This window comes from Prosopis cineraria, unplaced genomic scaffold, assembly GCF_029017545.1.
Source record: "Prosopis cineraria cultivar Desert tree isolate PC_DT_omini unplaced genomic scaffold, ASM2901754v1 PC11, whole genome shotgun sequence".
Lineage (NCBI taxonomy): Eukaryota > Viridiplantae > Streptophyta > Magnoliopsida > Fabales > Fabaceae > Prosopis > Prosopis cineraria.
In genome coordinates, this window is record NW_026555342.1 from 17918812 (window position 1) to 17937411 (window position 18600).

An 18600-nucleotide genomic window follows, 5' to 3' on the forward strand; every position below is an offset into this window, starting at 1 on the left:
AATTGCCACAGAAAGGGTCATACACATGACCAATGCTATCATCTGATTAGGTTCCCATCTCAATTCCAAGGGGGATGAAACAAAGGTTCCCTAGAGAAGCAAATCAGTCAAGTGCAAATGGATTCCTTCAATACTACAACTTAGAAATCAAGTATGCAAGCTGATGATCAACTACAATCACAACACGGCTATGAATGAATTCTCAAGATTTTGAAGAAGGAAGTAAAAAATGTGCCTGTTGGAGCAGCAGAGGTCATTGACCCAAATGGGTCATCAAGTTTGGAAGAAACCATCTTATCTTTCGAATCTAAATCTTTCCCTGTATGGTTTCTTGACTTTGGTGCTACCAGTCACGTTGTTAGTAGTCTTGCACACTTTGATACCTTTACATAATATAATGGGGTTCTTTTACGCATAAGAATTCCAAATGGTTTAAAAATGGATGTGACACATATAGGAACTATTAAACTACTTGATGATATCAAAGGAAAGCAAGTCAGAGACAAGTTGGTATCCGCAGAAACGAACAAAATAATGCCAAATGCTGGAGAAAAACGTGCTCCATGCTTGATATTCTCTCTAGGCCACATTATTGGATATTATTGGTAATTAATTTATAGTTCTAAGAAAAAGTTAAGTGAAACTTCAATCTCTTAAAAAATTGACGTTTTTTCATAAGCGAAATGCAACATATATATATATATATGGAGGACATTGACTACTTAAGATTAGCAAATGACAAATTCTCTCACTTAGTTAGGAAGAAAGGATCGTGAAAGATCGCTCAGCAATCTAAGCTTCGAACTTTTAAGTTTATTTATAAATGGGGCAGATAAATGTGTACTGGGTCATATTTGTTATTAGGCTAAGCTAGTTCTTGTTAAATTCTTGTTATTTCCTTTCGCTGGGTATACATATAATATAGGGAGATCACAATTTTAATAAAATTATTCACATACAAGGGGCAATATGAAATAGATTGTTGTTAAAAACAGGAACATGACTTGTTTTTTCTTAAATCAGTTTTATTGTTAGTTTTTGTATGTGAATAATTTGTTTGAGTGATCCTTGGATGTGATTCTTTCTATAATACATGTTTGTGTGTGTAAGTGTACAACCTGTCGTTACTTATTAGTCTAAGTATGATCTTGTTTAGTTTTATTCAGTCAATAAGATTTCTCCTAGAATTGGTTTATTCTTCACTTAGCCCAACAAGAAGCAGAAGTTAGAGAATAAAACAAAACAAAGGAAAGCACATCAGATATAAGTTGGTAGCTAGAAGTTAAAGAATAAACCAACAAATCAAAGGAAGCACGTCACATGAAAGTTGGTATATGTCCCCCAGGAACCAATAAGATAATTTCAAATGCTGGAGTAAAACGTGCTCCATGCATGCTTGATATTATTTGTGAACCAGGATATTGATAATTAATTCATAGTTCTAAAAAAATAATTAAGTGGACCTTTAATTTCTAAAAAATTTACAACTTTCCAATTATACTCATTAAATTTACATCTTTTCTTCCATTTTTTCATCAGCAAAATGCAACATATACATGGAGGACATTAACAACTTAAAAAAAGAGAATGACAACTTTTTTTAGGAAAGTGACTAAAACCTAACAAGGTAGTCACTATCCTCCATATTTTTCATTTCAAATTTTAAATTGGGGGCAAACTTTTCATTTCATAAAAAAATCAATATGCCAAACAATTAAGTCTTTGAAAACTACATAATAATTATCACATTTTGGTACTTTTTTATTATTTGAATATTTCAAGGGTATTCTTTTTGTCATTCTCCCCATTATAAACTAATGGATTATTTATCAAAATGCAATAATCTTTATGTTTGCACTAAAAATGTAATTTTTGATGCCCATGACCAACTGAAGTTAGAAGGCCATAAAATAATAGTAATTAAGAATATTTTGGAAGCCTTGGCCACTAATCAAAGACCTATGTTGAAGATATTTCACCTATACATTAAGCAAATAAAGAGTACAAATTTATAATTACAATGGAAAAAAAGTTGCTTTACAAAGTATAGACTTTATCGCGAGGTATAAAAGATTTTCAATTTTTCCCTAAAAAAATCATAGAGTTCATGGAAAAATTAAGTCCGAATTAAATTTTAATTAATCAATAAAAGACTATGGTTAAATATACTTTAGCAACTACAAGTTCTCACAATAAAATAAATTATTGTTATATATTAACCATGAGTTCATGATCATATTTGTGTCCTGAAGAATATTAACTTCCTCATCATTTGGTTTTATTTAGATGGTCCATTTTTGGAAGATAGCTAATAATAAACAGCTAATTAAATCAACTCCACCTATATGAAGTCACAAGGACAGTTCAGAATGGAAACGAAAGATTCTTTAACTTGGTGCGTGCAAGTACCTGCTTGACACTGTCTTTATTCCCATGCATGCACGTAAAGTCACCACAGATATGAAGTCACAATATATGGCCATTCGGATATTGTACGTACAATATTCTGATCCCAACAAGATACTTTGGTCACAATTATATGATGCATACAAAACATTTTAATTATGGGTTTCCACTTTCTTAATTAAGAATAATTTTTTCACATTTTTTATATGGCTATCTCAATTGGGTCAGATTTAAGTATTGTTAAGCCTAATTAGAGGTAACTCTTTCTAAGGCGCTTTGTGTATTAACATAGACTTGAAGTCAAGACTTCATGCTTAAACAACCATTATGATGGAATAAGGAATAATGGTTAATTAGAATAATTAGGTTTTTTTAAGATATTAGAATTATCCATTAAGGATATTCAAATAAGGATATTTATCTATTAGAATTAAGATTTATTATTTTATTTTATTGTTATCTTAGATTTATTTATATTTAATAAGATAGGATATTATCATCCTATTAGTATCTCTTTAAATTAGATTAAGAATTTAGATTTAAATTTATTATGTTATTATTTTAGAACTATATAAATAGAGTTAGGGTTTTCATTTGTAATTAGCTTTGCATATTATTGAATAAGAGTTTTCAAGAGTTTCAGTATTCTTCCTCCTTCTCTCTCCCCTCTTTTCTCTTTATCTCTCTTCCCCTTTTTTCTTTCCCATTTTACATCAATTTGGTACCAAAACCTAGTGCCACCTTCCTTCCCTATGTTGGTTGAGATCCATAAAATAACCTAGACCTTCCCTAAAGCCATAAATCATTACATAAAATATTTGAAAGGTAATTTCAATCCATATATTCATGATTTTATATGGCATATTTTCGTGCATGCCCATACAGGGAGTGCCAAAATTATTATGGCACCCTACCTCGATATGTTGGACATACACAATATCACAAAGGCTACCAAAGGAAAAAAATCAAAGAACAATGCCATTACTGGTATGCATATGACCAATAGTGTAGATATGAAGCATGTCATACAGCTGAATATACACAGCAGATTGATGAGCATGGAAGTTTTAGCTCTGAATTTGAAAGGTGAATAACTAAGGTCAAACGCTGCAATGATGAATCCAATGCTGAATTAGAATGTCAAATTTGAGAATGTGCACGCCAAATTCAAGAAGATGCCTATTTAATTAGAACAATAAAGATGTTTCAATAGATTACAGAGTCGCTGATGAACCAAAATCTAGCTAATGAGCATATAGATGTTGACACTCCTATCCTAAAATCAAAGGAGTGTAATATAACTCATGTGAAGCCTAATCATGAGAGTGGTTTGTCCACTCTAGCACCTTTACCTCCACAGGCTCCATTGGAAGTTCCAACAACAATTCCTCTACTTGCTATACAATTGGTACCTTCCCAAGTTGTGATTAGGCAGAACCAACCTCGACTTAATATAGATTCACCTTGTCTACAAATTGTACCTACCAAGAATGTCCTGTCACCTAATAGGAAGCTTCAACAATATCTTGTTTGTTGGAAAGTTTTTTCAAAATTCCAAATAATTAATGTGGTCCTCCACATGATGCAATTCATCGCTAACTCACTTGTTGGAATGAATTTCTAAATCTATACACGTGGATGAAATTTTATCCCTCCTCTCCCTCCTTGACTAATTTGTGCTTTAATTTTAACTCATCTAGAGATGAGTTCTTCAAGCGAGGGAAAAATGATAGAATATTGTTATATTTTTTACATCACATAATCCTTTCCACTAAGACCAAGCCTCTTCTTTTTTTTTCGTTTCTCATTTTCATTGCTCTCACACTAAGCTTTATATATACTAGGATTCATTATTTTATTTTATTGGTATCTTAGATTTATTTATATTTAATAAGACAGGATATTATCATTTTATCAGTATCATTTAAAATTAGATTTAGGATTTACATTTAGATTTATTATTTTATCATTTTAAAACTCTATAAATAGAGTTAGGATTTTCATTTAGAATCAACTTTTGACTATTATTGAATAAGAGTTTATGAGGATTTTGATATTTTCCTTCCTTCTCTCCCCTCCTCTTTTCTCTTTCTCTCTCTTCCCCTTTTCTCTTTCCTGTTTTGCATAACATAATCCTTTCCACTAAGACCAAGCCTTTTTTTTTTTTTTTACTTTTCTCATTTTCATTACCCTCACGCTAAGCTCTATAAATACTGGACATAACCTAAGCGAAAATACCAAGTCCATCACTTGATTGCTTATTTAGAAAACAATAATGGCTTCTCTTACTCTCTCTAAGTCTCTCTTTCTTTTCTTCTTCTCCTTTTCAATGATATGTCTCTCTTTTAGTCTTCCCAGTGAGTTTTCGATTCTGAATTACGACGATGATCTAGACAAGTTCACCTCTGAGGAAGAGCTCTTTGAGCTATTCCAACTGTGGCAGAAGGAACACAAACGAGAACATAAAACCCTAGACGAGAAGTCAAAGAGATTTGAGATCTTCAAAAGCAGTGTGAAGTATATCAAGGAGGAAAATGCGAAAAGAACTTCAGTCTACGACTATCGTTTGGGTTTGAACAAATTCTCAGATTTGACATTGGATGAATTCAAAGAAACCTACTTGATTGAGATGGAGCACACAGAGGGAGGCAACATTGGTGAGCCCAACAGCGATCACTGTCCAAATGCACCTCTTTCCTTGGATTGGTGGGACTTTGGAGCAGTGACTGACGTCAAAGACCAAAAAAATTGTGGTAAGTGTTAATAATTGGTTTCTTTTTATAATGTAAATAACTTTTTATGGATTTGGATTTGGTGCAATGGCTATATTATCGCGCGGGATATTATCACTATAACTCGTTCTTATTCTTGTTTCATGTCATTTTAGTAGAGAGGAATCAAATCATCTTTGTTTTCAACTTTACAATTTTAATATTCCAATTGTTTGTGTGCGCACGCTGATGCGTGTTTATAGGAAGTTGCTGGGCGTTTTCATCAACGGAAGCCATTGAAGGAATGAATAAAATAGACTACAATACTCTTGTGAGTGTTTCTGAACAACAACTTATGTCATGTGATCCTAATACTCATGGCTGCAATGGAGGCCAGGTCTACAAAGCATTTGAATATGTCATCAAAAATGGTGGAATTGCCTCAGAGTCAGATTATCCTTACGAAGCTATTAATGGTACTTGCAATCACCAAAAGGTCTGTAACATTATCATTTATTTTCGTGGATTACACCTTCTTCTTCTTCTCGCTCTGATTATCTTGTTTTCCCTTTTTTCTTTTTCCGACAGGAAAAGAAGGTAGCCCTTGCTATTGAAGGCTATGGAAAAGTGAAATCCTTATGCGAACCTTGTCTCCTTTGCGCTGTTTCTAGACAGCCTGTTAGTGTTTATATGTATGCCGATCCCATAGACTTTCGACACTACAAGGGGCTAAGTCACATATATGTCATAAATAAATAGAAGACAAACAGCTCAAATAAATAAATGAGGAGAGGGAATAATTTCTTTAAAACAAGGAGAGAGATCCACTTGGCTTGATCCACGTCAGCACTAATTTCTTCATTAAAAGTTTATACTTTGAACATGGACAGGGACTCTTTGATGCGAATAGCTGCCCAAACGTTGAACGTTGGTGTACTGATCATGCCATGCTGATCGTGGGATACGGTTCTTTGGGTCCTGGTCATGATTATTGGATTGTGAAGAACTCATGGGGTAAAGATTGGGGAGACAATGGTTACATCTACATCAAAACAAACACTGGTGATCCTTTTGGTGTATGCAACTTCAATTGCTACGCTTATTACCCAACCAAGAACATTCTCAAGCTTGATTCGGCTATATGAAGCAGCTCGAAGTAATACGTGCAACAATAACATGACGCCTGGCATTATGTGTGCACGTGGGCGTCACTAGTAGGGAAAAAGGCTTTTGAAACTAGTTAAAAAAGCCTTTCTAAATCTTGTTTGTAGTGTAACTCTTGTGTGCTTTTGAAAGTCAAACACAATGTGATTGTGGGGTTTCTGCTTTATGAAGCATCTCACTTGCCTTTGAACAAAGGCTCTATTTGTGTTGTAACTCTTGTGTGTGCCTGAAAACCAAACAGATTGTGGAGTTTTTGCCGCGTGTATTATTATAAAAAAGTACTGATCAAGTATAATTTATCAATGATTTTTATTTATAAAAAAACTGTGTCACAATTAAGAATATGTGCGCACATCAACTAAACTCCTATTGTTTAATTTAAGAGAGCTTAAATGTCGCTCAAATAATTAGCACAAGAACAAATTAATCCTCTCATTTCTAGAGAAGAAGTGTTGTGGTTAAGGATATATAAATTGAAATCATATTTTATGTGTAAAACTTGTTATTAGTCTGAATATGATGCAGTTCAGTTTGGTTAAGGGTTTGTACTCTTCACTTAGCCCAACAAGAAGTAGAAGTTAGAGAATAAAACAAATCAAAGCAAAGTACATCAGATACAAGTCGGGTACCCCCAGAAACAAAGAAGATAAAGCCAAATGCTGGAGAAAAAATGTGTTCAATGCTTGATATTCTGTTTGTCCACAATACAGGATAATAGTAACTAATTTATGATTTTTTTAAAGAAAAAAAGTTAGATAAAACCTTAATTTCTAAAAAAATTATGTCTTTTCAATTATGCCATCAATAAATATATCCTTTATAAGTGTCTTCATAATAATTATTAAAATTTTAATGCATCATTTTTTCCCAAAAAATGTAATAAGTAAGGGTATTGTAATGACCAAAAAAAAAAATCTCCTAATTTATGTTTTCTTTAAATTAGTTTTATGGAAATTGGAAGAGTGAGTTACTGGAACTTTTGCTAATAGCTTACTTGAAGGTCAAAAGTTTTAATTTTTGTTAGTAATAAATTAATTTTATTTAGTTTAAAATTATAGGAAAATTGCCAAAGTACTTGTATCTTTTATGTTATTAGAAGAAATTTTGGGCCCTCTTTTGTAATTTTCGCAATTTCATAAAGTTCATATTTATATTCTCTCTCGGTTAATATGCACGCACCGCCTCATCATTTTCCCTTCTCCTTCAGCATTTTTGAAAAATCCAGAACCATCGAGAGTCAGAAAAATCTTTCTTTCAGTCTCTACTCATCTCCTCCTCGCGTTATTCTTCATTTCTTCCCTCACCATCGCTGGCTTGCATCTTTCCTTTTCTTCTGTCTTATGTCTACCACTGAGCTTGCTTGTTTCTTCTCCTTTGAGAATCTGTCATGAAACGATTGCTTCTCATTTCCCCTGTCTCTGGTTCCTGTCGATCTCTGCTCACTGTTGATGAAGTGTGCTTGGTTTTTGCCTCTTCTTCCTCCTTAACTGCTATGTTCAAATCACCAAAGTTTGCTGCTGCAAGAAAGCTGTTCAAGTCGATCTACTCGCTCCTTGCTCAGGCTTCTTTCCTCCATAGTTCCTTTCTGTCTCCTATGCAGTCGCTAGTAGCTTGCACGAGTAGAGCTAGGCTAGCAGTTGAGTCCATCACCAGTGTTCGTGATCACCGTGAATTTGCCACTGTCGAGGCCAAACTCGCAAATTCATCTGCTCCTCTATTCATCCATCGGTCTTCTTTTCATGTGACGGTGATGCTTGAATTTTTCTTCCTCCTCCTCTGTTAATGCACTACCATGGGACTATCTCTCGTCTGTGCTGTTTGTGTATATGTTCTAAGATCTTCTTCCTCCTTCGTTCTGTGTCCTACTTTCTCCATTTTCACTTGACTAGAACCTCCTTTTGTTCTGCTCTGTCGTGATCACATGTGAGTTAGGGAGGTTCAACTTCTTCTCTTCATTTCTTTACTGCATTAGTGGCAAGTCAAGATGCATCTTTCTTCTATTTTGTGCATGCATTTGTGTGATATGGCTGAAAATGGGTTTTTATTTTCTCCCCTTAAATTGCAGCTGTTATGCGTGTTAGAAGGATAATCAAATTAAGCTTGAGTTTAAGAACATGATTTTTGGTAGATAAATTCACTCATGCCAGAGGAATTAGATTAAATTTTTCCTTAAGGTCTAATTGAATTTTTTTCTATTAAAGAATCGAAATTGGGTTAGCTGATTGAGTTCAATATCAATTTTGTGATTTGTAGGAAATGAGATTTAAAGGGAAGATGTTTGGTGTTAATCTAAGAATTAATGGATGATAAGTGTTCGATAAAATGCCTCTGTGAGAGTTTTGCTTGAATATCTTAGATTTATGAAATTTGATTAGTTATTGTGATAGATACATTTAGTTTGAGTGTTATTGATCCATGAATTTTGCTTGTAGGTTACAAATTAAAGGAATTTAATTATTATGAATTTGTATGTGACTTTAAATTCTTGGGGATAGAATGGTTATTAATAAAGTGTTGGATAAAATATGATAGGTTAAAAAATTCTAATTGTACAGTTGGAAACATCCTTTTCATTAGCATTGGAAATTTTTTATTATTCAATAAATGCAAGCATGAGCATTGAATATGAAATTTGATTCTAGAAAGTTTTAATACTTAAAAGTATTCATGCGAGTTTGATTTTGAAAATGAGAACAATATCTTGAAAGTGATGATTTTCTTGCATGTTTGAAAATAGTTTTAAAAAGGGACTTTATACAGAATACTTGTTGCTAATGACAATTCCGTTAGCCCTTGGTGTGCCATGGTTTACCTAGCTAGCAGGGTGTTCATAGTAGGTGCTAGCCTCGTGCAATGGCCAACACACATGGAACGGAGGGATAGTTACTCGTGAGCATTGTACTCATGTTTGTTTTGTGGCTTCAAGTCACGTTTGGCTAGCATTACTCTTGTGGACTATGTGTCCATGTTTGTTTCGTAGCTTCGATTACGTTTGGTTACTTACCCTTGTGGATTGTGTGTCTACGTTTGTCTTTGTGGCAAGAGCTGCGTTTGGTTATTTACCCTTGTGGACTTTGTGTCCACGTTTGGTAATTGTTTTGATAAGTCCCTGTAATATGAATCTGATTATTTGATAATTTTACATTTCATTGGTTTTTAATTAGTGAATTATTTATGATTATTTATTTTATTTATTTACTTTCTCGCAATCAAGTGATAATAATACTTGATATGATATTTTAATAGTTCAAGATTTTATTTAAAATTTATAAAATTCTTTTATTTTTAAAGTTTATTAAATTTTTATGAAAATCGTTGCCTCTTTGAATTGCATAATTGTTTCAAACTTTCCTTTTATTCATGTTCAATTATTTATTATTGGGACGTTATTCACTGAAAAAGATATTTTAGTCTCAGATGGTATAGTTAAACTTGTGACTCAAGATATCTACTAAGGAGTTTTATTGCTGAATTGAAGCAGAAGAATTATTTTAGTCAAATCCTAATTTGATGAAAAATTTAAACTTTATACCTACGTTGGCCTCTAGCCTTAGGTGCCCTATGTAGACTGCAAGTAGGATCCTCACATTTCTTTTAAAATTGAATATCTGATTTAATATTGTAACAATTTCTAATTATTCTATTAGTGTGTTTAACGTATTAATTTCAGAGTTTCTTCGATCATGGCTTAAGGGATATGAGTTTTGTGCCTATATCCTGTGCCGGTCACACCTAATTTTTGGGGTGTGACAAGTATAATTAAAAAAAACAATTATATAAACTACCTAATAATTTATATTTGGACCAATGGAGTTTAAAAGATGTCTTATGTTATTGGAAAGGTCTATTTATGTATCAAAGCCATCTAACAATATGAGGAAAAAGAAATGCAAATTTTATACTCATTTGACAACGTTTTGGATGTCATTTGATGCAATGGATAATCAATATTTATTGGTTTAAAAGACTGCATCAAACTAACAACATAAAGAACTTTTTCGATCATGCATGGCACCAATCATTGCTATACCCTGTGGTCTCTTGTTCTCAACTAATAGATTTAGTCAACGGCTGAGATTGAGCTTTCACAAGCTAGTGGCTAAAAACATACGTGTTACTCAACTTCCACCTAGGCCTGTGCAAGATGCCCATGTGCCCATAATGCCCGACCCAACTCAAGTAAAATATGGCCGACCCGAGCGCTAAACAATATGCCCAACATTGATTAGGTATAGTTAGGCTGAGCCCAAAATTTGAGTTGGGCAGGGTTTAAGGCTAAGGTATCCAACCAATTGACCCTGCCCGACCCAAGGTATATATATATATTTTTTTAATAAAAATAATAATATATGATGTAATTTGTTAGATTGGTGAGGGCATGAATGGAAAATGAAAATATTGTAACCCTAACTGCCCTAAGTCTCAATTCTCTCACTCACATTTTCGATCTGATGTAGTGCTTACTCAGTCTGCACAGCTGCTCAGCTACACACCTCTCAACCTCCTCACCACTCTTTGTCCCTCTCTCTCGATCGCATTCCGACGCTACTCTCTATCCCTTTCTCTCAATTGCATCTCTAGTGTCGCTCTCTATCCCTCTCTCTCGATCGCATCTCCGGCTTTGCTCTTTATCCCTTGATCTTTTCGAGCTTCCTCCATTTAGCATTGGCAACTTTAGAGTTTAGAGCTTCCTCCGTCTCGGTTAGCAGCTTCAGAGTTCAGAGATTCATCATTCGTCCCATCACACTCGAGTTCACTAGCTCATCTCATCGAAGCTTAGGTAAATGGTCTCTTGTCTTCATACCTGTTCTTCTCTTTCACTCTCTCTATTCGAAGCTCAAGTATCATTGTTGCTGGATTATTTCTTTTCTTTGTGAGATCTCTATTTTTGTTTTGTTTTGGTTAAATTGAAAATAATTTGCATTTTGCTGCTGGTTTGTTTAACAATGATTCATCAAAGTGTTGGTTTTTTAATGTTTATCCATGGCTTCTATTTATGTTAATGTTAAGTTTGTCCATCAAAGTGTTATGCCAGTTCTGTTTCTTATTTAATGAAATTATTTGTTAGGCCACAAAATAAAAGAATAAAATTTTGCTTCTACTCCTTCTTCGCATGTAGCATACAACAATCCTAGTTCTACTCCCATGAGTCCTAATGCTAACCTTACTCCATTCACACCTATGACTACACCCTCTCCCCAAGATGAAAGTAGGACTAATCCTGATCCAGTTACACCTCCTCCAATACCTTCTTCTTTATTACCTCCTCTACCTCCTATCAGTACTACTACAAAAGCCCTTCAGGAAGCAGAGTGTAGGGGTCAAAAGAGGAAAGAACCTGAAAAGAAGATACTAAAATCATCATAAGTTTGTGAATTTTTTTTAGATTGCCATTAGAAAAGACAAATGGGGAATATAGAGCATCTTGCAAATATTGCCACACCACATATGCCTGTGACCCAATTAAGCATGGGACAAACTCCTTGAAAAGGCACATACCTAAATGTCCCAAGAACCCACACAAAGCCACAACAGATAATAAGCAATCAATACTGAATTATGTGTCACAAGAAGGAGTAAGCTTGCAAGGACAAGGAAGAGGCTTGATTCCTCATATTTATAATGAAAAGAGATGTTGAAGAGCACTTGCTAAATTTATAATTACAGATGAGTAGCCTTTTAGGATTGTTGAAAAGGAAGGATTTAGAAAATTGATTCATGAATCAGAACCCAGATTTCTAATTCCTACAAGAACAACTGTGACAAAGGATTGCTGGCAGTTATTTCTTAGAGAAATGAAGTTGTTAAAGAAGGCTCTAAAGAAATGTGCTCATCGTGTTTGTATCACTACTGATTGCTGGACATCCAATCAAAGCTTCAACTATATGTGTGTGACTGCACATTTTATTGACCCTAAGTAGAAACTTCATAAGAGAATTTTGAATTTTTATATGATTGAAAATCACAGAGGTGAAATAATAGGGAAGACAATTAAGAAGTGTTTGTTAGATTGGGGGATCAATAAGGTATTCACAATAACCATGGATAATGCAACGGCTAATGACACAGCTTTAGCATACTTAAAAAGGAGGATTAAGGCTTGGAAGGGGTTAGTATGTGATGGCGAGTACTTACAACTGAGGTACTATGCTCATGTGCTGAATTTAGTGGTGAATGAAGGCTTGAAGGAGTTAAAATAAAGCTTTTATTCCATTAGAAATTATGTGAGGTATGTTTGTTCCTCTCCTTCTAGGTTTCTTAAATTTAAAAGTTAGGCTGATGGAGAGAAATTGGACACTAAAAGCCTTATATGCTTGGATGTTTCTACACGATGGAATTTCACTTATTTGATGCTTGAATCTGCTTTGAAGTTTGAAAGAGTGTTTGAAAAATTTTTACCTATGAAAATCTATGAAAAATTTTTACCTCAAGAATGGGGAAGATTGTAAGTGTGAAGGATAATGTTTGGTAGTAGAAGTATGTTAGTATGGAAGCTATGGAATTATGAATGGATGGTTTTGACTAAAACAAATTAGTTGGGATTAGTGATGTTAATGATAACAATTGGATCAACTCTAAATATGATGTTAGTTTTAGAATTTTAAATGATAATGGTTGATTTGGAGTTTGGTTAAAAATTTCATTTATTTATATCCTGATAGGGTGTGAGGAAGAATGGGGCCCTGACCAAAATTAGAGAAGAGGATATCTTTGAGAATTTGAAGCTCTGACAAGTAAGTGAATAGCATTCTATTTAATATATTTTTATTTTTAATAGCCTTTTTTGAAATATTTTATTCTTATGAATTATATTAATTTTAAAAATTATGAAATATCAATAAAGGACAAATGAGTTATGATATGTGCATTTATTAATTCTTGAAAATACATTTCCAAATTTGATGAAAGCATTCTTGTATGGTTGTTAAACTTTGAAATTTATTAGATAGTTAATTATTGCAAATTTATGATTTTGACAAATGTTAAGATTTGAAACAATTCATGCGAGTTTGGCAGTAAGAATGATAATTTATTTCAATGATAATTATTTTTCTCGCATGTTTGAAGCGTGATTTAAAAGGAGACTCGAAACAGAACACTGCTGCTAACGGTAATTCCGTTAGCCCGTAACGCGCTATGGTTAAACACTAGCTAGTTTGCTTTGTGAGTTTTATTCTCACGTTTGGTAATCGTGGGCTTTGTACCCGCGTTTGATTTGGTGGCCTGAGCCGCGTTAGGTTACTTACCCTCGTGGACCGTGTGTCCACATTTGTTTTCGTGGCATAAGCCGCGTTTGGTTATTTACCCTCGTGGACTGCTGTGTCCACGTTTGTTTTCGTGGCATAAGCCGCATTTGGTTATTTACTCTCATAAACTATGTGTCCATGTTTGTAACCTATTCTGTTTAGTTCTCAAGATCTTAAATGTTGATTAATATGTGTTTTTGAAATTTACATGATTTTGGCTAGCAATTTGTACCACTTTGAGTTATATGTGAGCAGATTGTTTTCTTTTAGCATGATAACATAAATTGTTTTCAATTTACTCTTATTTTACAAATATGGCTATGACTTACATGCTTATAAATTTTGGTGGACTTACTTTTAATTAGTTGACACCATTATTAGAGATTGTTGATTTAAAATTTAAGAATTTTATCATGAGAATGCTATTCACTGAAAAAATTATTTTAGCTTCAGATTTGTTAGCTGACGCCAATCCCACCATTGACCTCAAAAGGATAGAATAGCTACAATTGGTGAAAGTTTTGGATTGGTATTGCTTCTTTTAATGTAAATATATAGTTCGTATGTCTTTTTGATTTAAAAGAAAGATTAGATATTCCACATAGATTGTTAATAGACTTTGTTTTGGTTTGTATATGGGTTGCTGGCTGGAAGGAGCTACGATCCTGATTTATACTATTATCTATAAAAAAATTTGTTATAGAATTTTCGGGAGATCCTAATTACAGAGAAGGTTCTGCCGAAATTTCTACAAAAATGTCGACACTTTCTTATGATAATGAGTCTAAAGGAATTACTTTAATTCCCATGTAATTTGATTAATTTTGTTCTTTTCTTTTGTAAAATGGAATAAATATTCATTCTGGGCTTACGGGAATGTGTGAGTGTTCACACTCATGCTGGTCACCCTTTATTTATGGGGCGTGACAACAATATTCTTGTGAGTGTTCCTGAACAACAACTTATGTCATGTGATCCTAATACTCATGGCAGCAATGGAGGCCAGGTCTACAAAGCATTTGAATATGTCATCAAAAATGGTGGAATTGCCTCGGAGTCAGATTATCCTTATGAAGCTATTAATGGTACTTGCAATCACCAAAAGGTCTGTAACATTATTCTTTATTTTCGTGGATTACCCCTTCTTCTTCTTCTCGCTCTGATTATCTGGTTTCCCTTTTTTCTTTTTCCGACAGGAGAAGAGGATAGCCCTTACTATTGAAGGCTATGGAAAAGTGAAATCCTTATGCGAACCTTGTCTCCTTTGCGCTGTTTCTAGGCTGCCTGTTAGTGTTTATGTATGCCGATCCTTATGTATGCCGATCCCATAGACTTTCGACACTACAAGGGTGTAAGTCACATATATGTCATAAATAAATAGAAGATAAAAAGCTCGAATAAATAAACGAGGACAGGGAATAATTTCTTTGAAACAAGGAGAGAGATCCACTTGGCTTGATCCATGTCAGCACTAATTTCTTCATTAAAAGTTTATACTTTGAACATGGACATGGACTCTTTGATGCGAGTAGCTGCCCAAACGTTGAACGTTGGTATACTGATCATGCGATGCTGATCGTGGGATACGGTTCTTTGGGTCTTGATCATGATTATTGGATTGTGAAGAACTCATGGGGTAGAGAATGGGGAGACAGTAGTTACATCTACATCAAAACAAACACTGGTGATCCTTTTGGTGTATGCAACTTCAATTGCTATGCTTGTTACCCAACCAAGAACATTCTCAAGCTTGATTCTGCTATATGAAGCAGCTCGAAGTAATACGTGCAACAATAACATGACGCTTGGCATTATGTGTGCACGTGGGCGTCACTAGTAGGAAAAAAGGCTTTTTAAACCAGTTAAAAAAGCCTTTCTAAATCTTGTTTGTAGTGTAACTCTTGTGTGCTTTTGAAAGTCAAACACAATGTGATTGTGGGGTTTCTGCTATATGAAGCATCTCACTTGCCTTTGAACAAATGCCTCATGTGTACGTGTAAGTGTCTTTGGCATAAATAAATGGCATGTCATTTTTGCCTTTGATGAATAAAGGCTCTATTTGTGTTGTAACTCTTGTGTATGCCTGAAAGCCAAACAGATTGTGGAGTTTTTGCCGCATGTATTATTATAAAAGAGTGCTGATCATGTATAATTTATAAATGGTTTTTAATTGATAAAAAAACTAAGTCACAATTAAGAATATGTGCGCATCTCAACTAACTCTCATTGTTTAATTTAAGAGAGCTTAAATGTCACTCAAATAATTAGTACAAGAACAAATTAATCCTCTCATTTCTAGAGAAGAAGTGTTGTGATTAAGGGTAGATAAATATGTACTGTGCCAGATTTGTTATCAAAGGATAAGAAAAGAAGGTTAGTTACATGATACATTGTCAAGCTTTGTGGAGGCCTGGTTTCATGGAAATCAAAGAAGCAGAACATTTTCTCCAGATAATCTGCAGATAAATACATGGATTGATTGATTTAAAGCATGTTTAATATCTTCAAACAATCAACGAGCTGATATTTTAACCAAAACCTTAGGAAGAAAGGATCAAGAAAGATCGCTCAGCAAGCTGGTAACTTTAAATTTATAAATTTAAACTCGAGTGGGAGTAATGTTGAGGTTAAAGGTATATAAATTGAAATCATATTTTGTGTGTAAAACTTGTTATTATTCTAACTATGATGTAGTTCAGTTTGATTCAGTCAATAAGAATTTCTCCCATCAGAATGGGTTTGTATTCTTCACTTAGCCCAACAAGAAGTAGAAGTTAGAGAATAAAACAAATCAAAGCAAAGCACATCAGATACAAGTCGGGTATCCCCAGAAACAAAGATAAAGCCAAATGCTGGAGAAAAAACGGGCTCAATGCTTGATATTCTTTTTTACCACAATACAAGACATTTGTAACTAATTTATGATTTTTTTTTAAAAAAAGTAAGTTAAAACCCTAATTTCTTAAAAAATCTATATCTTTTCAATTATACCATCAATAAATATATCCTTTATTAGTGTCTTCATAATAATAATAAAAATTTTAATGCATCATTTTTTTCCAAAAAATGGAATAAGTGAAGCAAGGGTATAATTAAAAAAATAATTATATAAACTACCTAATAATTTAAATTTGGACCAATCAGGTTTAAAAGATGTCCTATATTGTGGAAAGGAGTATTAATAATTATGTATAAACTTCATCTAACAATATGAGGAAAAAGAAATGCAAAATTTGCCCTCTTTTGACGAAGTTTTGGTTGTCATTTGATGCAATGGATAGTCAGTATCGATTGGTCTAAAAGACTGCATCAAACCAACAACATAAAGAACTTTTTCGGTAGCGCGTGGCGCCAAATCTTTGCCGTACCCTGTGGTCCCTTGTTCTCAACCAATAGATCCGATCAACGGCTGAGATTGGGATTCGGTTTCTCTGAGCCATCCAGATTGTCTAGATTTTTTATTTTTAATTTTAAAATTTTATAAAAATAAAATTTATAAATTTTTTGATAAATATATTCATCATCAATTTGGACAGTACTGATTTAATTTGAGACTTTAGGTAGTTCAATTTAATATTATAATTTTCATAAACTGACTATTTAGATGTACTCTAGACAAGACAAATTCAATATTAAATTTTTTAATAATTTTTTATTTTAATAAATATAAAATAAAATAAAAATAAAAAGTTGAGTAAAACATAATTAGTTGAACAAGTTGCATTTGCAAATTATATTAAAACTACAAAATAAAGAAAAACAAATTATTCTTATATTTCAAGTAAAAATAATAGTGAGTAGAGTATCATTTCCATAAATATTTGTATTAAAAATATGATCAAGCAAAAGAACAAAAATTCAATGAAGTTAAGCAAAATACAATTAGTTGGACAAGTTATTTTTGCAAATTATATTAAAAACTAGAAAATAAAGAAAAACAAATTATTCTTAGACTCCAAGTACAAATTAGGAGATGGAATTATTTATCTTCTTTGCATTTCATAGCATTGAAATTACTAAGAAGTCCCCACACAATGATTTTAATTACCTTAAAGTCACGTGAAATGTACAAATTGTTGCCAAGTCCCAAATCTTGTGCAATTACAACTCGACAAAGGAAAATGACAACTTCAAATCCCATGCAATTACAACTCGACAAAGGAAAGTGACAACTTCATCAAGTTGTCACTTTCCTTTGTCGAGTTGTAATTGCACAGAATTTGGGACTTGAAAGTATTTTGTACATTTCATAGGTCCTCTTGGTGGTTAAAATCTTTACAAGAGATCTTGGAGTGATTTTCCCAAATATTTTTAATGAAAATAAATGTTAACCTAAAGTTTCAAAAATATTTGAAGTTTTCTCAAGTCATAAACAAGTGTTTAGCTTAATTATTTACTAAATTTCTTATTACAATTAATAAAACCTAATTTTAAGCACTGCCCAAACGTGTCTGTGCAAGGTTAGCAAGTATATTTTTATCTTACTGATAAAACTAGGGGTGAGCAAAACCGAACTGAAACCAAAAACTGAATTGAACCAAATTGAGTTTGATCTATTTGGTTCGGTTTATTCGGTTTAAAAGGTCAGTTTGATTTTTTAAAAAAAATATTTTGGTTTGAATGATTCGGTTTGGTTTGAAGATTGTGAAACTAAATAAATCGAAGTAATCGAAATTAATCAGATACATTTATAAATATTATAATTGATTTATATTATTAAAGATTATATTTTTAAAAATACTAATATCATATATTTATTGAAAGAGGGTGAGGAAAAAAATGTAGCCCAGTTGACAGCCCAGCCCATTATCAGTTTTTGCCACAGACCCATAGTGTCATTCTTTATTTTTTAGCAAAAGCCATAGTGATCAGACATTGACATTCAGACTCAGCCCAGTGATACTCATCACTCCTCGCTCGATTGCTCTCAGAGACTCAGATCAGACTCTTATCTTAGTCATTTAGGTTTAGTTTTTGTCTCCCACTCGGCCACTCCACAGTCCACACAAAGTCGTGACTTACGAAGCCTAGTAAATAGCAATCTCTGTGACTCTATATCTCCATCTCACACT

At 33.2% G+C, this 18600-nt stretch overlaps 2 protein-coding genes across 2 annotated transcripts; both read left to right on the forward strand.

Moving 5' to 3' along the window:
• The first annotated feature begins 4706 nt into the window (after positions 1-4706).
• On the forward strand, positions 4707-6262 carry LOC129286235 (ervatamin-B-like). Its single transcript, XM_054922246.1, has 4 exons — positions 4707-5159; positions 5381-5613; positions 5706-5795; positions 6008-6262. The coding sequence occupies exons 1-4, from the start codon at positions 4736-4738 to the stop codon at positions 6260-6262; spliced, it is 1002 nt and encodes a 333-aa protein (XP_054778221.1). The 5' UTR covers positions 4707-4735.
• An 8182-nt stretch (positions 6263-14444) lies between these two features.
• On the forward strand, positions 14445-15295 carry LOC129286236 (cysteine protease XCP2-like). The gene is made up of 3 exons (XM_054922247.1): positions 14445-14633; positions 14725-14826; positions 14966-15295. The coding sequence occupies exons 1-3, from the start codon at positions 14445-14447 to the stop codon at positions 15293-15295; spliced, it is 621 nt and encodes a 206-aa protein (XP_054778222.1).
• The last annotated feature ends 3305 nt before the right edge of the window (positions 15296-18600 follow it).